General features: G+C 37.6%; 2 protein-coding genes and 1 long non-coding RNA gene across 3 annotated transcripts in view; 2 read left to right on the top strand and 1 right to left on the bottom strand.

Annotated features, from left to right (window-relative positions):
* Positions 1-11,504, top strand: part of LOC127440730 (gastrula zinc finger protein XlCGF57.1-like) — a 518,561-nt gene extending 507,057 nt beyond the window's left edge. The window contains exons 3-4 of the mRNA XM_051697532.1: positions 5,271-5,429; positions 9,843-11,504. Coding sequence (XP_051553492.1) covers positions 5,271-5,429; positions 9,843-11,077 — 1,394 coding nt within the window. The 3' untranslated portion in view covers positions 11,078-11,504. The remainder of the gene's footprint in view (positions 1-5,270; positions 5,430-9,842) is intronic.
* Positions 1-20,309, bottom strand: part of LOC127440933 (uncharacterized) — a 218,904-nt gene that overhangs the window by 27,948 nt on the left and 170,647 nt on the right. The window lies entirely within an intron of this gene.
* LOC127440829 (zinc finger protein 239-like) overlaps positions 1-20,309 on the top strand; it is a 116,624-nt gene that overhangs the window by 41,077 nt on the left and 55,238 nt on the right. The window lies entirely within an intron of this gene.

Below are 20,309 nucleotides of genomic sequence, written 5' to 3'. Positions count from 1 at the left end.
AGAAAATAATATGATGCATTGCCTAATATTAAATAATAGGCTATATAAGAAAACATTGGCTCACGGTCTTTTCTTTATTGAAATTATTGCAATACTTTGTTATATTATCAGTAAGAACAATAACAATATTAATGCTAATAGGTCTAATAATTGAATCTGCAATTCGGGAAAGTGCAGGGAGTAGATCCCGTTTGGAGATGTGCAGGAACAGTTGACTCGCATGGAGGACATGGAGATCCAGATTGTTCATTGAAGTTTTTTGTTGTTGTTTTTTTTCAGCAGACAAAGTTGTGTAGTGCTTTTATATCTGTATACAAACAAAATGTTCATAATTATTTGAATAAATAAAACGGGCTACTAATACTGAGAAAAAGAACTAATAATTTTTTTTTTATATTTATGTGTGACTCTTTTAATAATAAAAACAACAATAGTATTAATAATAATAATAATAATAAAAGCAGCATCACAAAAAAAAAATCATCATTACATAGACGGCTGTGGCCCTTGACTTTGTATTGTTGACAGAATTTGGCCCTTGGTGAAAAATATTTTGGGAACAATGTCCTAATGTGACCAGCCAAACAAAAATAAATGTTTTTTAAACTTATGTACAAGTATACTTGGACTTTTTTCTAATTTTCATGATTGAAACCTTACCAAAGAGCACCTTCTGGGATTACTTCACGAGGTCCCTCCAGCAAGTAGCATTCCGAGATGTTTTCTATCTGACAAGTAAAACATTATTAGAGGTAAAAAGTAAATTTCTCAGTTGTTTCCAAGTCTTCACTTAGTTATTGTTAGATAAGATGCATTAATACAGATCTTTATTAATACAGAAGCAGATCTGTAAGTAAAATAACACTTAACTGTTAATTAATTGGTTGTTTTGATTTCTATGCCAATAATCAATTCAAAAAATCAATTTATTGCTTATTTTCACTAATTGGTGAGGCAAGTGGCTTATTTTGGGTTTGTTTTTCCAGACCATGTTGCTTATTTCTCTTGCGAGATCTGGCAACAATGCAATTGGTATTTCGCCCACCCCTTTGTGCTGAGTACTGTCGTGTTAAAAAGAACATTATTAACTGTTCTTTTATTTTGTTCTAACCGGTAACCTTTTGGAAAGGAGGCTGCGGAACTTCTGAACCGGAACAAAAAAATACTGTTTTTGCTCAGAACAAACCAAAATGAAAAACATTTTGTTTTTAGTCCCTGCACACCACGACTGATCGCAGACTTGGTGTAACAACTACATGTCCATTCGTCTGCGACTGAAGTTACAATCCCGAAATTCCTTCACAAACTTTACAACTTTTTTGATTAAAGAGTGCTTCAGTTTACCGGGGATATGCACGCATTCATCTCATAACATACAGCTCAGTCCTCACAATAATCATTCATACAAGTTCAACCGTTCAAGCTCTGTTACGTCTGCAGATGTAAGTTGGAATATTATATTTATGTGGTTGATAGCTTGTTTATCTCTTATATAATGTTTGAAAATAAGTGATTAAAAAGCGCTTGTTTACTGGGATCAGAGATTTCATCTCACGACATGCAGCTTAGATGGGAAAAATCCTCACAATACGATGACTAGATCATCTGAATAAACAAGGTTTTTTTCAACAAGGTTTTTCTTTTACTTAAACACCATCAGTGCATTGGTAATATCTTAAAAATCTTTTAATTATGCTCATGATCCCGTCTTTGTTAACTGAATCAAACAACACAAGTTTTGTGTGTAATTTCATTGACTAGTTTAACACAGCATTCTGGATGTGTGTTCAGTTCGACTGGAAACATCGAAACACAAGTGAGATCCTCTCAAAAACAGGGCAATTCCTGTCCAAAACAATTAAATAAAATTAAAGCATATGACAATTGAAAAGCTTTCAGAAAATGTAGGACTGAACTATTTATTGTCCAGCTGTTTAGTGATATTTAGTCATGTTGAATATTGGAGTTAGCAATATTAACTGAATCTGACATGTGAAATATTTTTAGCCATTGATGTGTACATGTTACTCACGGCTATATCGGCTGTGTAGTGCAATAACAGACAGAAACGTTAAACCCATGTATGCAAAACATTTTGTATTTACTGTATGTTATTTTGTGATATTTATAAAAGGTTTTTTATTTAGTGTTCAGTGACACACTTTTTAAAGTTTGATACACAATAAATGCGTAATTTAAAGGTAATTTGCGCGCACCCCTCCCCCATTCCCTCCAATAACCGTTTAACACAGTTCACTGACAGTGATTGGCCCTTAACAACCGCAGAGGTTCAAAATATGTACCTCTTTCTCACCCACATTGCTTCTGAAGACATGGACGTTACCACTGGAGTTGTGTGGATTACTTTTACGATGCCTTTATGTGCTTTTTGGACGTTCTGAGTTCTGGTCACCATTCACTTGCATTGTATGGACCTACAGAGCTGAGATATTCTAAAAATCTTCATTTGTGTTCAGCACAATAAAGAAAGTCATACACATCTGGGATGGCATGAGGGATAGGAAATGATGAGAGAATATTTATATTTTTGTGTGAACTATCCCTTTAAGCGTTTTCCACGACGTTTTATGACGTCACGGAAACACGGCGGCGCTCTGAGAGATTTGCTGGAAAAGAAGGAACGGAGAAATACATCAAATCAAAGTAAAGATTTCTGTCGGTGAGTTACAACAACTAAATCGAGAATGTAGTTGTCATGTCTTCAGGTAGTGGATTGGATGACGAAAAGTGGGAGCAGGGAAGTATGGATTGGCGGTGATAGTTCAGGAGAAGGGTCTGGTGACGCTACTAAAAGAGTTAAAGGAACAACAACTGAATTAAAAGTCATTATTACATTTGAGGAGCACTTTAATCACATTACAGTAGCAAAGACAATGGAGTAAGAGGTAGGGGAGGTTAAATTCGCAAAATATTTGACCAATGAATGAATACTGATACATGCTGTAAACAAAGCTCAACAAGCTTCAAACTCTGAATCAAAAGAAAGTTAAAGCCCATGTCCCAGGCACAGCAGCAAGACATAGGGGTTTTATATCAGGTGTTCCTACATCAGTCTCTATTGATGAGATAAAAACACAATTAAAGGAATATTCCATGTTCAAGACAAGTTAAGCTCAATCGACAGCATTTGTAGCATAATGTTGATTACCACAAAAATCATTTCGACTGCTCCAGGTTCAAAAGTAAAAATCGAGATTTCAGTGAGGCACTTACAATGGAAGTGAATGGGACTAATTTTGGGAGGATTTAGACACAGAAATATGGAGCTTAAAATTTTAAAGAATCCCTTACAATAATTCTTCTGTTAAAACTAGTGTTTTATGTTAGCTGTAAAGTTGTTTTAATTGTAATTTTTACAGTCGTTTTAGGGTATATGGTGCCATGTCGTCATGGCAACGAAGTTGTAAAATTGGTTATAACTTTACACATACAAGTTTCTAAAGCGATTTTATCACACTAAAATCATGTTAATGCGCACATTATTTTTAATTTGTGTCTATACTTTTGAAACCGAGTATTTTAACGTTAAAAAATTGGCTCCCATTCACTTCCATTGTAAGTGCCTCACTGGAACCAAGATTTTTTCTTTTTTCTTTTTTTTTTTTTTTTTTAAAGAAAAGGAGGAACAAGTCGAAATGATTTTTTGTGTTCAACAATCAACATTTTGCCACAAATGCTGTCGACTGAGCTTAACTTGTATTGAACCCAGAATATTCCTTTAAGAGGAAAGGTTATTGACACCAAAAGGCTATAAAAAATAAAAAATATTGAAAGATTAGAGGTGTTATCAGTAATGATTGAATTTGAAGATGACATACCTAGCAGAATAATGTTTGGCTTCTTTAGCTACCAGGTTAGGGATACATTCCACCAGTTTTGATGTGCTTTAAGTGCTAACGCCTAGTGTATATTGCTAATCAATGCAAAGGAAAAGAAAGGTGTGTAAGATTTGGAGGCAGCCATGGATATAGTCAGTGTGGCAAAGATGTCCCCATTAAATGTTGAATGTTGTAACTATGGAGAACAGCATATTGCAGCATACGGAGAATGTGTAAAACAAAGCCAAGCTAAAGAAGCACAAAAAAACAAAATCATGAATAAAGTGTCATATGCAGAAGCTCTAAAGAAAGTTACCAGTAAGAGCAGTATGAAGCCAAAATATCTAGATATAAGTGTGGGTAATATGTGGCTGCAAAATTACATAGCCTGCTATTATGCAATTTGAAAAATGTTGAATCTGTGTTCATAAGTTACTTTGGCTGTAGTAACTTGTCCATCCGAGTTGCGAATTTATGCAAAAAATTATGTACGTAAAACAATGTACGAATAAAGCCTCATTTCCCATGTGTTCAAAAGAACAAAATAGTCACTTCCGGAGAAATTGTAGCCACTGTGACTCTTTTATTCATAAAATACTCGCTCTTTAGAGATGCAGATAAAACACTGTAAAGAACTTTGTCTTCTGGGAGCACTTCTGGAAGTCCTGTATGTGTCTGTTTGTAGGCAAGTTCACAGTAGTTTAATTCGCTTCTTATTCAAATTCTGGTCAAATGCACCTCCGGTGCCCTTCTAAATGCATATTATAAGTGAACCGAAATACAAATATTGGGCACCGCTGAGAAGGCTAAAAATAGCCGTGAGTTTGTGTCAGCAGAGCAGCACCATTCACTAACACACCGGCGCTGTGCATACTATATATTTACTTATTAAATACAGCCTTTTGTGATTCACAGAGCCATCACACATCTTGAAGTGGCTTTGAATAAAATGCACGAGTCATATGAACTGCTTTAATGGTGTTTTTATGGTTCTTTTATGTCATTTTTTGCACTTGACAGTAACAAACATGACTAACAGTATCGGATTTGGATTGGGCTCATCGGACCGATACCCGATCCGTCTAAAAGCTTCAGTATCGTAGCCGATACCGATGCTGGTTTTGGATCGGTGCATCCCTATTTCATAGAGCAGTTTTTTTTTTTTTTGCAATATCCCAAAATTTTCATAGAATTACTGTATGTGGATGGAAACCCAGCTTGTGTTAAATGGCTTGTGTGATGGCAGGAGATAGAGTTGTTTTGAAGAAGACAGCGAGTGACACGAGTAAAGAGCACTTCTGCACCTGACCTCTGACTGGCCTCTTTATATTAAAGAGAAACTGAACGCATTACCTTGAAAAATCCTGAGATTAATCATGATTAACTGTTTTAATCTATTTTTAGTTTTAAGTTGTAAATTCTCTTTTAAAGGTTTAACGAAGCAAAACCAAAACCAAGTATCCTCTGTAACCTGCTTAAGTGCCCCAGAAAAGATGGAGTTTATTAAAGAGGAGTTGAAAGAGGAGAGTGAAGACGTCAGTATTTCAGAATCATTCAGACTGAAAAATGAAGATATTGAGGAACAAAGAGGTTGGTGTTCATTCTTAATTTTAATTTAATGACTCCTGAGGAACATTAAGGTAACAATCTTTCAGGCAGTTCACCAGATTTGGTGGTTGTTGTTATAAAATGATCGGAGCTGTAAAAATTTAGAAAACATAACTTAACTCTAGTGACCTTTGCAGTGACCGATGAGCTTCTCACACTGAAAAACTGAAAAGCCATTGACCTGCTGATCCAAACTTTTTCCTCCGCAAATAAACATCACAAATATTATCCAAGGTGGCTGTGTAACCAAACATTTCAATGGGGTTCTCCTACATTTAAATGACTAATTCCAGTCTTCAAGTCCTCCGTAGAAAAGAAACCAGTGTTTTATTTTTGCCAGTTTTTTTTATTTTTAAGTAGGACCAGTGTTTATGATTGAATGTAAAAAAAAAAAATTCTTACTAAAGATGGCATGAACATACAATTAGGGCTGCAGCTAACAATTATTTTTATAATCGATTTATCTTTGATTATTTCGGAGTCGTGTGGCGCCATACGAGGGCTGGACGTGTGAACGACAAGCTCTGCGCACTTTGCTAGCTTTTAATTCTTTTTGTATCATAAACCGGAGAGATTCGATACACCCTGCTACATAACTGTTCTAAGAAGTCAACATGTCAAAGAATTCAAAAAAAGATATTAAAAGACACTTACGTGCTCAAGCTGATACCCCAGACAGGCCCGCAGACCAGGGACTCGGTTTGGATGGTGCGGGGGGAGAAATTCAACGGCAACTGTCGAGCATGTCTGTAATGCTGGCGAAAGATGTGGCGGACTTGGAAGATCTTGCGGTAATACATCGATCGGTCACTTCCATGGAGTTGGTTACAAGAATGTCAGATGTTGAGAAACAGATCGATTATCTGGAGTCATCGGAAAGGGAATTAGCTGCTAACCCGTTAGCGACCAAAGTAGATTTGGAACATGTTTGGGAAAAACTGGAGGATTTGGAGAATCGTAATCGACAAAACAACGTCCAAATTTTTGGAATTCCTGAGCATGAGGAAGGCAGAGATATGGTGAAATTCCTAGACATGCTCTTCCCAAGTCTGCTCAACATAATAGGCCATAAGCTGGAAATCGAGTGAGCTCGGACATCCGCAGAGGGAGACAGGCCCTGATCAATTATGGCCAAATTTCTGAGATCATCCGATAAAGATCTCGTGTTACGCAAGGCGAGGAGTAAAGGAAAGCTTTCTTGGAAGAATCATTGTTCCCAGACTTTGCGAATTTGATGAGAGAAATGTGATTGATTCAAGGAATGCAAGAAACGCTTATATCAACAGAAGATCGCTTTTGCACTGATGTTTCTGGCAAAACTGAGAATAGATACTAAGGATGGCCGCAAAATATTTACATGTCCACTACAAGCATTGTCTTTCATAGTGCAGTTGATGTTTCTCATGTGGCCCCCAAGTGAGCTTGTCTCGCTGAGCATACACTTGACTGTCTGAGGAAGCTGGGCGCCATTTTGTTTCTTTTTGTGCTGGCTCTGCCTAGTGGCTGGAGTCTGTTTTGTGTAGCAAACCTCTGGCACCCCTCATGATATAATATTGGGAGGAGACTTTAATCTATTGATGGATTCAGTCCTTGAATATAGTGAAGCAAAAGTGTGTAAGCCCCCTAGAGCAACACTGAGGTTTCACAGGATGTGTAAAAATCTTGGTCTTATAGATATTTTGAGACTTTTGAACCCATCTGGTAGGGAAAAAGACGTGAACGTGAGAGATGGGTATAGTTTATAGTATATGTGATTTTCCCACTGTACTCCCAGAAGTGTTGAATTCATTTTGCTTTGTTGACATGATGTTGGGCTCCATCTTATGATGTTTGTTATCCGGTGTGTTTACGTACATGCTTAGTCCTCAAAAACCAGTTAGAAGCGGCGGCGCTTATGCATTTACATGACCACAATAAATTGCGTTCTCCAAGAAACATGGGTGTGTTAAAACGCTTTCTCTTAATTCCTTAAACGGCGTAAGGAAATCAATGTTCTTGTTTACGTGATGTTTCAGAAAGCCACTTTCTGCTAAAACCCTGGAATAAACTGTTTTCTTAAGTGCTTGTAAACGTGGTCATTGATAAGCCTCTAATCATTATTCTTTAATCCATGTATAGCATTTTAGCCAGCGTTTGTGCCACAAATTACGCATTATCTGCTGCATGTATATTACTTAAAGTCATCATCGATTAGTTCAAACAGCTTCTTTTACTGATCCCACGTTCATTCTGTTTATAGACAAGTCATGCCTGAACCTAGTAAAGTGGTCACACTGCATTTCAGGGTTTTCTTGTAGTCATTTACTGTTAACCAACTGTATCATTTCACGGTGAGTATACATGTATGTGAGCAAGCCATTGACACTCAAATCAGTTGCTCGCAGTGGACACACTAGGGCTGGGCAATATACACTCACCGGCCACTTTATTTGGTACACCTGTACATCTGCTTACTTATGCGATTATCTAATCAGCCAACCATGTGGCAGTAGTGTAATGTATAAAATCATGCAGATATGGGTCAGGAGCTTCAGTAAATGTTCACATCAACCATCAGAATGGGGAAAAAATGTGATCTCAGTTATTTAGACTGTGGCATGATTGTTGGTGCCAGACGGGCTGGTTTGAGTATTTCTGTAACTGCTGATCTCCTGAGAGTTTCACGCGCAACAGTCCCTAGAGTGTAAAGTGAATGGTGCGGAAAACAAAAAACATCCAGTGAGCGGCAGTTCTGTGGGTGAAAACTTCTTGTTGATGAGAGAGGTCAACGGAGAATGCCCAGACTGGTTGCCCACTAACATGACTGGCTGGACATTTTTTTATTTTATTTGATATGAGCTCTATAATTTAGGTTTCATAATTTAGTATAGGCTTCGATAAATCCTGTTCAGTTGATAACGTATGGTCAGTGGTAATGCTGTTAAACCCATAAACAAACACATCACGACAGGTGCGTACACAATATGACGGGGAAAAAATAAAAAGCTTGTATAGCTTGCAAATCTGTATTTTTAAGAACAGCATTCGTCAATGCTTTCATCTGATTCGCAGTTTGTCTTATGGAACAAGCGCATGTAAAGAGTTTTCACTTTTTATTCTCTGTTTCATTCGTATGAAAACTGTTTGCAAGAATATTGTCTTCTATGAGAATGCTCCGATCATCTCAGGAGGTGCTGTTAGTTCAGTTTGCGTTATTTCCACACAGTTAGCATGCATTGTGAAAGCAACTCTGCAGGTTCAGTAACATATATCTTTGTATTAAAGAAACAAAGACGAAAGTGATTAAATCATAAATTAATGCAAGACACATTCACCTCGAACCTAAAATTTAGTTTTACTTTATTTTCTTTAGGCAGCATTAACTGTATTACCAGAACACAAATTTGATAAGAAGACACATTTGGCAGCATTATTTTGGGAACACAAGGGCATTTATTAGACTTAATTATTTTGATTATTATTGTCTTTACATTTAGAATTGTCTTTAGTTCTTAATCTGTAGGCTAATAGTAATTTTCCACCTGTTGTCGTTGATGGATGCTTGCGTGATGGCAAATGGAGTCGTTGGAGATGGTAAATGTTTGGATTTGGGGAGGTGGTTAAATACGATTTTTTGATCACTTCGTTATTTGATTGCAATTTAGTGCAATTTGAATTTAGAAATGTCTCTTGTTTTTCGTGTTTCAATAAATGAATTACATTTTTATCGCAAAAAATATTTTTTACGTACAGTATCGTCCAGCCCTAGAAAGCATGAAAAAAAAAAGTTGCACTATTTCTCCCAGATGCAGCTCAAATTACATCTAGGCACAAAAGCAACATTTCGAACAGAATTGTCTGTTATTTTAGTTGATTACCTGTGAGTTGCAGATGTTTGTGCATCTCATAAGTCCTTGCATGTTGATTTCAGACACACAGAAGAGGATCTTCGCAGTACTCATGATTGTGCATGTATCCACTTTTTACATTTTTCTGATCAGACGTTTATATCCTTTTAAACCGTTCGTAACCAGCAAAATGTAAACTCTTGTTTCAGCACAGCTGTTGATTAACCTGAGATGGGAGGCGCTTCGCTGCTGCCGGGGCACATACAAGACGGATTAGCGTTTACACCTCAAATGTGATGCATTCAGATGTGTTTTTGATGACATTCGTATGTGGTTTTTGTGATCCGATCACAAAAGTTTTAGACCCCGTTTAAACCTGTATTTAGCGCTGACCACATGTGATTGGATCACCAAAACGCATCTTAATACCAGGTGGAAATGGGGTCAAAGATCACATAGAAATGAATACTTGATTTCAGTTTGTGCTATTTTTTTGCAGTTCACATTTATTTTCTTTTTTTCACAATTATCCCTCTTGTATTGACTTATGACTGTGTGTTCATTTTAGAGCTGATGAAAGTGAAAGAGGAAAGTGAGGAACTGGATGAAGAGGAGAAACATCAGTGTCAGAAACCTGATGATTTCATAACTGGAGAAAAATCTTTTAGTAGCCCACAGACTGAAAAGAAACACTCACAAAAAAGAACTCAAAAAAGAAAAGCCAAAAAATCTTACACATGCCCTCACAGTGGAAAGAGTTTTGCACACAAAGTAGATCTTAAGCGTCACATGAGAATTCACAGTGGAGAAAAGCCTTTCAAATGTCATCAATGTGGGAAGAGTTTCATAGAGGCACGTAGTCTCAAAAATCATTTGTCCTTTCACACTGGAGAAAAGTTATATAGCTGTGATCAGTGCTGTGAAACATTTTCTTCAGCATCAGTCTTAAGAACACACCGGAAAATTCATCCAATTGAGAAGCCATACATGTGTTCACTTTGTGGAAAGAGTTTTTCACACCTGAACAATTTAAAAGAGCACCAGAAAAAACACACAGATGTGAGAGCTCATGTGTGCTCGGAGTGTGGGAAAGCTTTTTACAGTGTTTATAACTTGGAGCGTCACGAAAGAATTCACACTGGAGAAAAACCTTACAAGTGTTCACATTGTGGAAAGGGTTTCACTAATTCAGGAGACCTGAAAACACATGAGAGAGTGCATACTGGAGAGAAGCCGTACCACTGCACTTCATGTGGGAAGAGTTTCAGCCAATCATGCTCTCTACTGACTCATAGAAAAAATCATCAATGTGGGAAGAGTTTCAGACAGGCATGTAGTTTCAAAACTCATCTGTCCTTTCACTCTGGAGAAAAGTTATATAGCTGTGATCAGTGTGGTGAAAAATTTTCTTCAGCATCACTCTTAAGAAAACACCGGAAAATTCATCCAATTGAGAAGCCTTACTTGTGTTCAATATGTGGAAATAGTTTTACACTGCTGCACAATTTAAAAGAGCACCAGAAAAAACACACAGGTGTGAGAGCTCATGTGTGTTCGGAGTGTGGTAAAGCTTTTTACAGTGTTTATGAATTGGGGCGTCACAAAAGAATTCACACTGGAGAAAAACCTTACAAGTGCTCACATTGTGGAAAGGGTTTCGCTAATTCAGGAGACCTGAAAACACATGAGCGAGTGCATACTGGAGAGAAGCCATACCACTGCACTTCATGTGGAAAGAGTTTCAGCCAATCAGGCTCTCTACAGACTCATAGAAAAAAGCATTGTCCAGTAATGTCACAGTGAGCAAAGTTCATCTTTATTTGCTATGTAAATGGGATGAAATAAAAAACCAAGATCAATTTCTCTCAAAATAATAATTACAATTAAGTGGGTGAATTGCAATTGCATTATGCTGATTGAGCTGTCATTCTGTGTAAAGGCAGATTTATACTTCTGTGCCGAACCTACGGCATAGCCTGACATGCACCCCTTCAAATATTTTACTACAATTCACGTGAACGCAGAACACAACAAATATGATTGGCCCGCTTTATTACCAGAGACAGTACCCCAGCATGACAAAAAAGACAGCATATTCTGTCTTTTATGATCTGGTTATGTTTAATGAAGTTACAAGCGAAAACGCAACAAAAAGGCAACTTGTAAAACCTGCTTTTTTTCTCTGGGCTTTTACCCTATATATATATATATATATATATATATATATATATATATATATATATATATATATATATATATATATAAGTACAGTGCATCTGGAAAGTATTCACAGCGCTTCACTTTTTCCACATTTTTTTATGTTACAGCCTTATTCTAAAATGGATTAAATTCATTATTTTCCTCAAAATTCTACAAACAATACTCCATAATGACAACGTGAAAGAGGTTTGTTTGAAATAAAAAAAAACGAAAAAAAAAAATCACATGTACATAAGTATTCACAGCCTTTGCCATGACACTCAAAATTGAGCTCAGGTGCATCCTGTTTCCACTGATCATCCTTGAGATGATTCTACAACTTGATTGGAGTCCACCTGTGGTAAATTCAGTTGATTGGACATGATTTGGAAAGGCACACACCTGTCTATATAAGGTCCCACAGTTAACAGTGCATGTCAGAGTACAAACCAAGCCATGAAGTCCAAGGAATTGACTGTAGACCTCCGAGACAGGATTGTATCAAGGCACAGATCTGGGGAAGGGTACAGAAAAATTTCTGCAGCATTGAAGGTCCCAATGAGCACAGTGGCCTCCATCATCCGTAAATGGAAGAAGTTTGGAACCACCAGGACTCTTCCTAGAGCTGGCCGCCCAGCCAAACAGAGCGATCGGGGGAGAAGGGCCTTAGTCAGGGAGGTGACCAAGAACCCAATGGTCACTCTGACAGAGCTCCAGCGTTTCTCTGTGGAGAGAGGAGAACCTTCCAGAAGAACAACCATCTCTGCAGCACTCCACCAATCAGGTCTGTATGGTAGAGTGGCCAGACGGAAGCCACTCCTCAGTAAAAGGCACATGACAGCCCGCCATGAGAAACAAAATTCTCTGGTCTGATGAAACAAAGATTGAACTCTTTGGCCTGAATGGCAAGCGTCATGTCTGGAGGAAACCAGGCACCGCTCATCACCTGGCCAATACCATCCCTACAGTGAAGCATGGTGGTGGCAGTATCATGCTGTGGGGATGTTTTTCAGTGGCAGGAACTGGGAGACTAGTCAGGATCGATGGAAAGATGAATGCAGCAATGTACAGAGACATCCTTGATGAAAACCTGCTCCAGAGCGCTCTGGACCTCAGACTGGGGTGAAGGTTCATCTTCCAACAGGACAACGACCCTAAGCACACAACCAAGATAACAAAGGAGTGGCTACGGGACAACTCTGTGAATGTCCTTGAATGGTCCAGCCAGAGCCCAGACTTGAACCCGATTGAACATCTCTGGAGAGATCTGAAAATGGCTGTGCACTGACGCTCCCCATCCAACCTGATGGAGCTTGAGAGGTCCTGCAAAGAAGAATGGGAGAAACTGCCCAAAAATAGGTGTGCCAAGCTTGTAGCATCATACTCAAAAAGACTTGAGGCTGTAATTGGTGCCAAAGGTGCTTCAACAAAGTATTGAGCAAAGGATGTGAATACTTATGTACATGTGATTTATTTATTTATTTATTTATTATTATTATTTTTTTTAATAAATTTGCAAAGATTTCAAACAAACTTCTTTCATGTTGTCATTATGGGGTATTGTTTGTAGAATTTTGAGGAAAATAATGAATTTAATCCATTTTGGAATAAGGCTGTAACATAACAAAATGTGGAAAAAGTGAAGCGTTGTGAATACTTTCCGGATGCACTATATATATATATATATATATATATATATATATATATATATATATATATATATTTGGTATGTGGGTGACACTATATTTGTTGTATTCTACTCAAGAACTTTCCGATCTGTACGATGTTTTGACCGTATGTTTGACATTGGTGTAAAGTAAATAATAATTTATGAAAACAGAACACTTCTAATTTGCCTATATGCAAAGTGCTGCTTCTAAGCATTAAAACAACTTATTTGTTTTGATCAAGCCAGTAGTTCTTTATTTAATTTATTTTGTTCCAGCACCGAGTGTCAAAAGTATGCAAAAATATTTATTATGATTAAAGCAACTCAAGACCAAGCCTACAGTAAATTCCTGATTTATTTTCTTTCTGCATGGCAGAAAACGTGTAATCCATAACATGTACCAACATGTTCCCATATTTTGATGAACTCGTTATTAATGCTACAAAAATGTAATAAATAAATTGGAATCCAGGAATAGCATTGCACTTTTGTAATGAAATTTATAATTTTTTCAGTCATGAAGGCATTGTCTCTCAATATACTAGTACTTTTGCTGTGTTTTCGCAGAACGATGCAGACACACCAATGCAGTGAATGGGGTGGATTTACCCCTGTCTCTTCAGCCTATTGATGAGCTGAGTACATTTACTAGCAATTGTTATATTCAAAGGTTAAGCAAAGTGTTTTTAGTCATATGCATTTATTCCGGTTAATTGTATATAAAAATGTTGGTTGATTCTCAAATATAACACAGAAGGAAGCAAAATATACATGCACAGAGTCAACCATTATCTCCCTTAACCCCCATTTATTCCTTATACCCCTCCCAGTTCCCAAACCCACCCCAACCCCAAACAAACATTCCCGTTGTCCAAGCCTGAGCATACACATATAAACACAAAGAGAAAAAAATTAAAAGGTTTCTGTCCACATGGTCCTCAACGAGAGCTTTCCAGAAAGTCATGTATTTGTTCCATTTCTTACCATATGTGTTTAATCTGCCAAGCTGTTTGTATGACATCTATTTGAATGTCGCCACCCTGCCCAGTTCGATGAACCATTCTTGAAATGAGGGAGCACCAATTGATTTCCATCCTTACACTCATTACACTAGTTTGGACACAGCTTTTTGTATATTTGTCACCTAATTTAAAAACCGCCCCATCACCCAATATACATAGTCTGGGGCAGAATGAAATTTGAGTATCTAAAACCTCACAGATAAAATTCTGGACTCTTAACCAGAATTCTTGAATCTTAGCATAGAACCACTGACTATGGGCTATGTCTCCATCCTGCAACTGACATCGCCAGCAGGTAGGTGTGTCTTTTAAACAAAGCCTAAACAATCATTGGGAGTCCAATAGAAACTATGTAGAATCTTAAACTGAATAAGGCATACTCTTGCATCCCTAGGCATAGTTATATTTTATTTTTTATTATTATTATTCTTTCCCACTCCCCATCCTCCAATACCAAGTTCTCAAAATCTCTTTCCCATAACCTCTTAAGAGCTGTTAAGGCCCCATCTCCAAGACTCTGAATCAATGAGGAATGATACACTGATGCTTCATGCCCCTTTCCAAGGCTGTGAGCACCATAGAAAGAGTGTCTGCAGCTTTAGGGGGTTGTGTACTACCACAAACAATAGTACAAAGTACAGTTGAAGTCAGAAGTTTACATATCGGTTGAAGTCATGAAACCTCATTTTTTTTAACCACTCTACAGATTTCATATTAGCAAACTATAGTTTTGTCAAGCCGTTTAGGACATCTACTTCGTGCATAACATGAGTAATTTTTCCAACAATTGTTTACAGACATATTGATTCACTTTTAATTGACTATTTCACAATGCCAGTGGGTCAAAAGTTTACGTACATAAAGTTAACTGCCTTTAAGCAGCTTGGAAAATTCTAGAAAATGATGTCAAGCCTTTAGACAATTAGCCAATTAGCTTCTGATTAGTTAATTGGAGTCAATTGGAGGTGTACCTTTGGATGTATTTTAAGGCCTACCTTCAAACTCAGTGCCTCTTTGCTTGACATCATGGGAAAATCAAAAGAAATCAGCCAAGACCTCAAAAAAAATAAAATAATTGTGGACCTCCACAAGTCTGGTTCATCCTTGGAGCAATTTCCAAACGGCCACTGCTCCAAAACCGCCTAAAAAAGCCAGACTACAGTTTGCAAGTGCACATGGGGACAAAGATCTTACTTTTTGGAGAATTGTCCTCTGATCTGATGAAACAAAAATAATGACCATTGTTATGTTTGAAAGAAAAAGGGTGAGGCTCGCAAGCTGAAGAACACCATCCCAACCGTGAAACATGGGGGTGGCAGCATCATGTTGTGGTGGTGCTTTGCTGTAGGAGGGACTGGTGCACTTCACAAAATAGATGGCAACATGAGGAAGGAAAATGATGTGGATATATTGAAGCAACATCTCAAGACATCAGCCAGGAAGATGGTCGCAAATGGGTCTTCCAAATGGACAATGACCCCAAGCATACCTCCAAAGTTGTGGCAAAATGGCTTAAGGACAACAAAGTCAAGGTATTGACTTTATATAAAGCCCTGACCTCAATCTAATAGACAATTTGTGGGCAGAACTGAAAAAGTGTGTGCAAGCAAGGAGGATTACAAACCTGACTCAGTTACACCAGTTCTGTCTGGAGGAATGGCCAAAATTCCAGCAACTTATTGTGAGAAGCTTGTGGAAGGCTAACCAAAACGTTTGACCCAAGTTAAACAATTTAAAGGCAATGCAAAGACAAAGTGTATGTAAACTTCTGGCCCACTAGGAATGTGATGAAAGAAAGAAAAGCTGACATTATTCTGACATTTCACATTCTTAAAATAGTGATCCTAACAGACCTAAGTCATAATGTTTTCTACGATCAAATGTCAGGAATTGTGAAAAACTAAGTTTAAATGTATTTGGCTAAGGTATATGCAAACTTCTGACTTAAACTGTAAATGGCGCAACTGTAAATACCTGAAAATTTGATAACTAGTAATCCCAAATTGCTGTTATATTTTCAAATAATGGGATGCATTTGTACTTCTTTAGTCAATTTAATATGCATAGACTTTGCAATGGTGAAATTGGGGCAAGGACCGCTTTTTCATTGTTGTACCAGGGAGGGGCTCTCTCAGGTGTAAGAGATCAATGGACCCAAGTGTTTAAGATTTAAAGCATAGTAATACAATTTTTTGGGGGAGGCCTAAACCTCATCTGTCAATTGGTCTAGGTAACTTACTGAAATGTAACCGAGGTCGTTTACCATTTCAAATAAAAAACTTAGATATTCTATCAAATTGTTTAAAATAAGAAAGAGGAACTTCTAGAAGGAGAGACTGCAGTAAATAATTGAACTTGGGGATACAATAAATGTTTATAACATTGACCTTCCCAGTTTTAGACAAATGTAGTGAAACCCACATATCAACATCACACGAGAACATTTTCATTAATAGGTCAAAAATAACTAAATAAATCTCTCAAATTTGCTGGAAATAAAATGCCTAATGCCTTGCTTGGGCAACTGAAAAGCGCCAGGTTGGAAAGCTGTGGTAGGGCAATATGCTGTCAGAGCAAATGCTTCCGATTTAGACCAGTTCACCCTATATCCTGAAAATTTTGAGAAAGAATAACTCTGGATGCTAGGCATAGATCTTCTAGGGTCAGAGACAAGTAATAATATGTCATCTGAGTAGAGTAAAAGCTTACGGACCACACCTCCTACTACAATACCAGTAAAATCATACTCTATTGCAGCTGCTAATGGTTCCAGGGCAAGACAGAATAGCAAAGTGGAGAGAGGACAGCCTTGCCGGTTCCCCTACTAAGACAAAAATAATATGAAATTAATCAATTAGTTTGCACTGCCACTGACGAATGTTTACAGAGTAACTTAATCCACCAAATAAAAGTGTTCCCAAACCCGTGAATTTCCAAAATCTTAAAAAGATCATTCCATTCCACCCTATCAAACGCCTTCTCGGCGTCAAGTGAGATGGCAACAATCAGGGTCTGATCATTCGCTACTGACCACATAATACTTATAAAATGTTTAATATTATCAGAAGAATTATGATCACTAATAAACTTCACTTGATTTATATGCAGGTTTGGGAGGGTTACTTTTGAAATGTATTCCACTACAGATTACAGAATACATGCTCTAAAATGTATAATGTATTCCGTAAGATTACTCAAGGTCAGTAACGTATTCTAAATATTTTGGATTACTTCTTCAGCACCGGTAGATTTTTTCAATTGATTTGACTATAAAAACTCTGTAAGACAAAATACACGTTAAAAATACATTCTCTGAAAAACCTAAATATCTTATGCGGTGTTGTTTCTAAAACAAGATCAATCAAATCGATCTTGTTTTAAGGATTTTTAGATACTTTTACCAGAAAACAATGCAAAAAATTATAGATTTTTGCCCTAATATCAAAGGTCTTATTAGAAAGAAAATTATGATCCAATGTTAATTTTCTTGAAAAAAATATATGATCGTGCCTGGTAACGTGCATGTAAAATGGCTAGAAATAGCATTTTAGCTTAGCGTAAAGCTGACAAATTTACACAAGGTTTATTTCTATTTCTTCTGCTCCAAACTTACTTCAAACTTACTTCTCTGTCTGCTCGTATGAATGTAACACATCATAAGAAAGTGTTACACCGCTGTTCAAATGCACTTTGGATCGCATCATTTATATGTGTAAATGTTTTCCATCTGAAAGGACTAAATATTAAATGAAACAAATGACAATAAAATGCAAAGTAATCTCTTCAGTAATAAAAATACTTTTTGAATGTAACTGTATTCTAATTACCAATTATTTAAATTGTAACTGTAGTGGAATACAGTTACTTATAATTTGTATTTTAAATACGTAATCCCTTTACATTCCTTTACTCCCCAACCCTGTTTATATGTATAAGAGATGTAATTACTCTGTAATACTCTGTACTCTTAATCAATTAGCCAGAATTTTAGACAATAAATTTACATCTAACTGGATCAGGGAAATTGGACGATAACTTTTACATTAATTTGGGTTTTTATCATTTTTAGGAATGAGACTGATCAGGGCTTGCATAATGGTTGGCGGTAGTTCACCTTTCTTTAATGACTCTGTGTAAACTTCTAACATAAATGGAGCCAGTTCTGTGACATTCTGCAGCAAAACCATTTGGCCCTGGTGCCTTACCTGTTGGCAAAGCTTTAATTACCTCAACAGGGTCCTCCAAAGTAATATCTGAGTCAAGAAAGTATTTTTGATCATTCATCAATTTAGGAAGTTCTAATGGCTCCACAAAGTTCATAATATCCATATCGGAAGATGTGGAACTATAAAGACTGAAATAGAATTCAATCTATTATGTTCTTTAAAGGTCCCTGTGTTTTGATCTTTTTAATGAATGAGACACATTGTATGATCTGATCCTTAAGAACTGCCTTAAGCACCTCCCATTCCATGCCCACAGAGCAGAGGATACAGAGGACAAATTGGCCTCCACATAAACACCAACTTCTGTCTTTATCATTTGCTGAAACGCTGGGTCCTGTAGAATGGATGTATTAAAGCGGCATCTATATGATTTACTTTTCTCTATATGCGGCAACATCTCTAAACACACCAAAGCATGATCTGAAACTCAAATGTTACCAACTGAGCAAATTAAATAAGACTTAGATAAAAAAAATAATAATAATAAAGAAAATCTATTCTAGAGTAAATCAGAATCAGAATGAGCTTTATAGTCAAGTATGCTTACACATACAAGGAATTTGTCTTGGGGACAGGAGCTTCCAGTACACAACAATACAAAAACAGCTAATTTAAAAAACTATTTTTTAAAAATAATTAAAATTGAATAAAAAATAGATATTGAAAAGAAAAAAGAAAAAAACAATAATCCTCTCAGCAGTCCGAACTGTCCTTTGTAGTCTTCTGATATCCGATTTCATAGCTGAACCAAACCAGACAGTTATAGAAGTGCAGAGGACAGACTCAATGACTGCTGTGTAGAACTGTATCAGCAGCGCCTGTGGCAGGTTGAACTTCCTCAACTGGCGAAGGAAGTACAACCTCTGCTGGGCCTTTTTTGCAATGGAGTCAATGTGGGTTTCCCACTTCAGGTCCTGTGAGATGGTAGTGCCCAGGAACCTGAATGACTCCACTGCTGCCACAGTGCTGTTTAGAATGGTGAAGGGGGACAATGTTCGGGGGATCCTCCTCAAGTCCACAATCATCTCCACTGTTTTGAGCATGTTCAGCTCAAGGTTGTTTTGACTGCACCAGACAGCCAGCTGTTTAACCTCCCTTCTGTATGCAGACTCATCGTCATCTTGGATGAGGCCGATGACAGTGGTATCATCTGCAAACTTCAGGAGCTTGACAGAGGGGTCCTTGGCGATGCAGTCATTGGTGTAGAGGGAGAAGAGTAGAGGGGAGAGCACACATCCCTGGGGGGCACCAGTGCTGATTGTACAGGTGCTGGAAGTGTATTTTCCCTGTCTCACAAGCTGGTAATCCACTGACAGATAGACATGGGAACAGAGAGTTGGTGTAATTTAGTTTGGAGAATAGCTGGGATGATGGTGTTGAAAGCCGAACTGAAGTCCACAAAAAGGATCCTTGCATATGTCCCTGGTCTGTCCAGATGTTGCAGGATATGATGCAATCCCATGTTGACTGCATCATCCACAGACCTGATGTGCTCAATAATAAAATGAAGGGGATCTAGAAAGGGTCCAGTGATGTCCTTCAGGTGGGCCAACACCAGTCTCTCAAATTACTTCATGACCACAAATGTCAGGGCGACAGGTCTGTAGTCATTAAGTCCTATGATTTTTGGTTTCTTTGGGATGGGGATGATAGTGGAATGTTCGAAGCAGCATGGGACTTCACACTGCTCCAGTGATCTATTGAAGATCTGTGTGAAGATGGGGGCCAGCTGGTTTGCACAGGATCTAAAACATGCATGTGAAACGCCATCTGGGCCCTGTGCTTTCCTTATCCTTTGTTTTCGAAAGACGCGGCTCACATTATCTTCACAGATCTTAAATGCAGGTTGAGTAGCAGGAGGGGTGTTGCAGGAGGTGTTGGTGTTTGTGTGAAGTGAAGGTCAGAGTGGGTGTGTGAGA

This window comes from Myxocyprinus asiaticus, chromosome 5, assembly GCF_019703515.2.
Source record: "Myxocyprinus asiaticus isolate MX2 ecotype Aquarium Trade chromosome 5, UBuf_Myxa_2, whole genome shotgun sequence".
NCBI lineage: Eukaryota > Metazoa > Chordata > Actinopteri > Cypriniformes > Catostomidae > Myxocyprinus > Myxocyprinus asiaticus.
The sequence above is the reverse complement of the archived record's forward strand: the minus strand, read 5'-3'. Positions and strand labels throughout refer to the sequence as shown.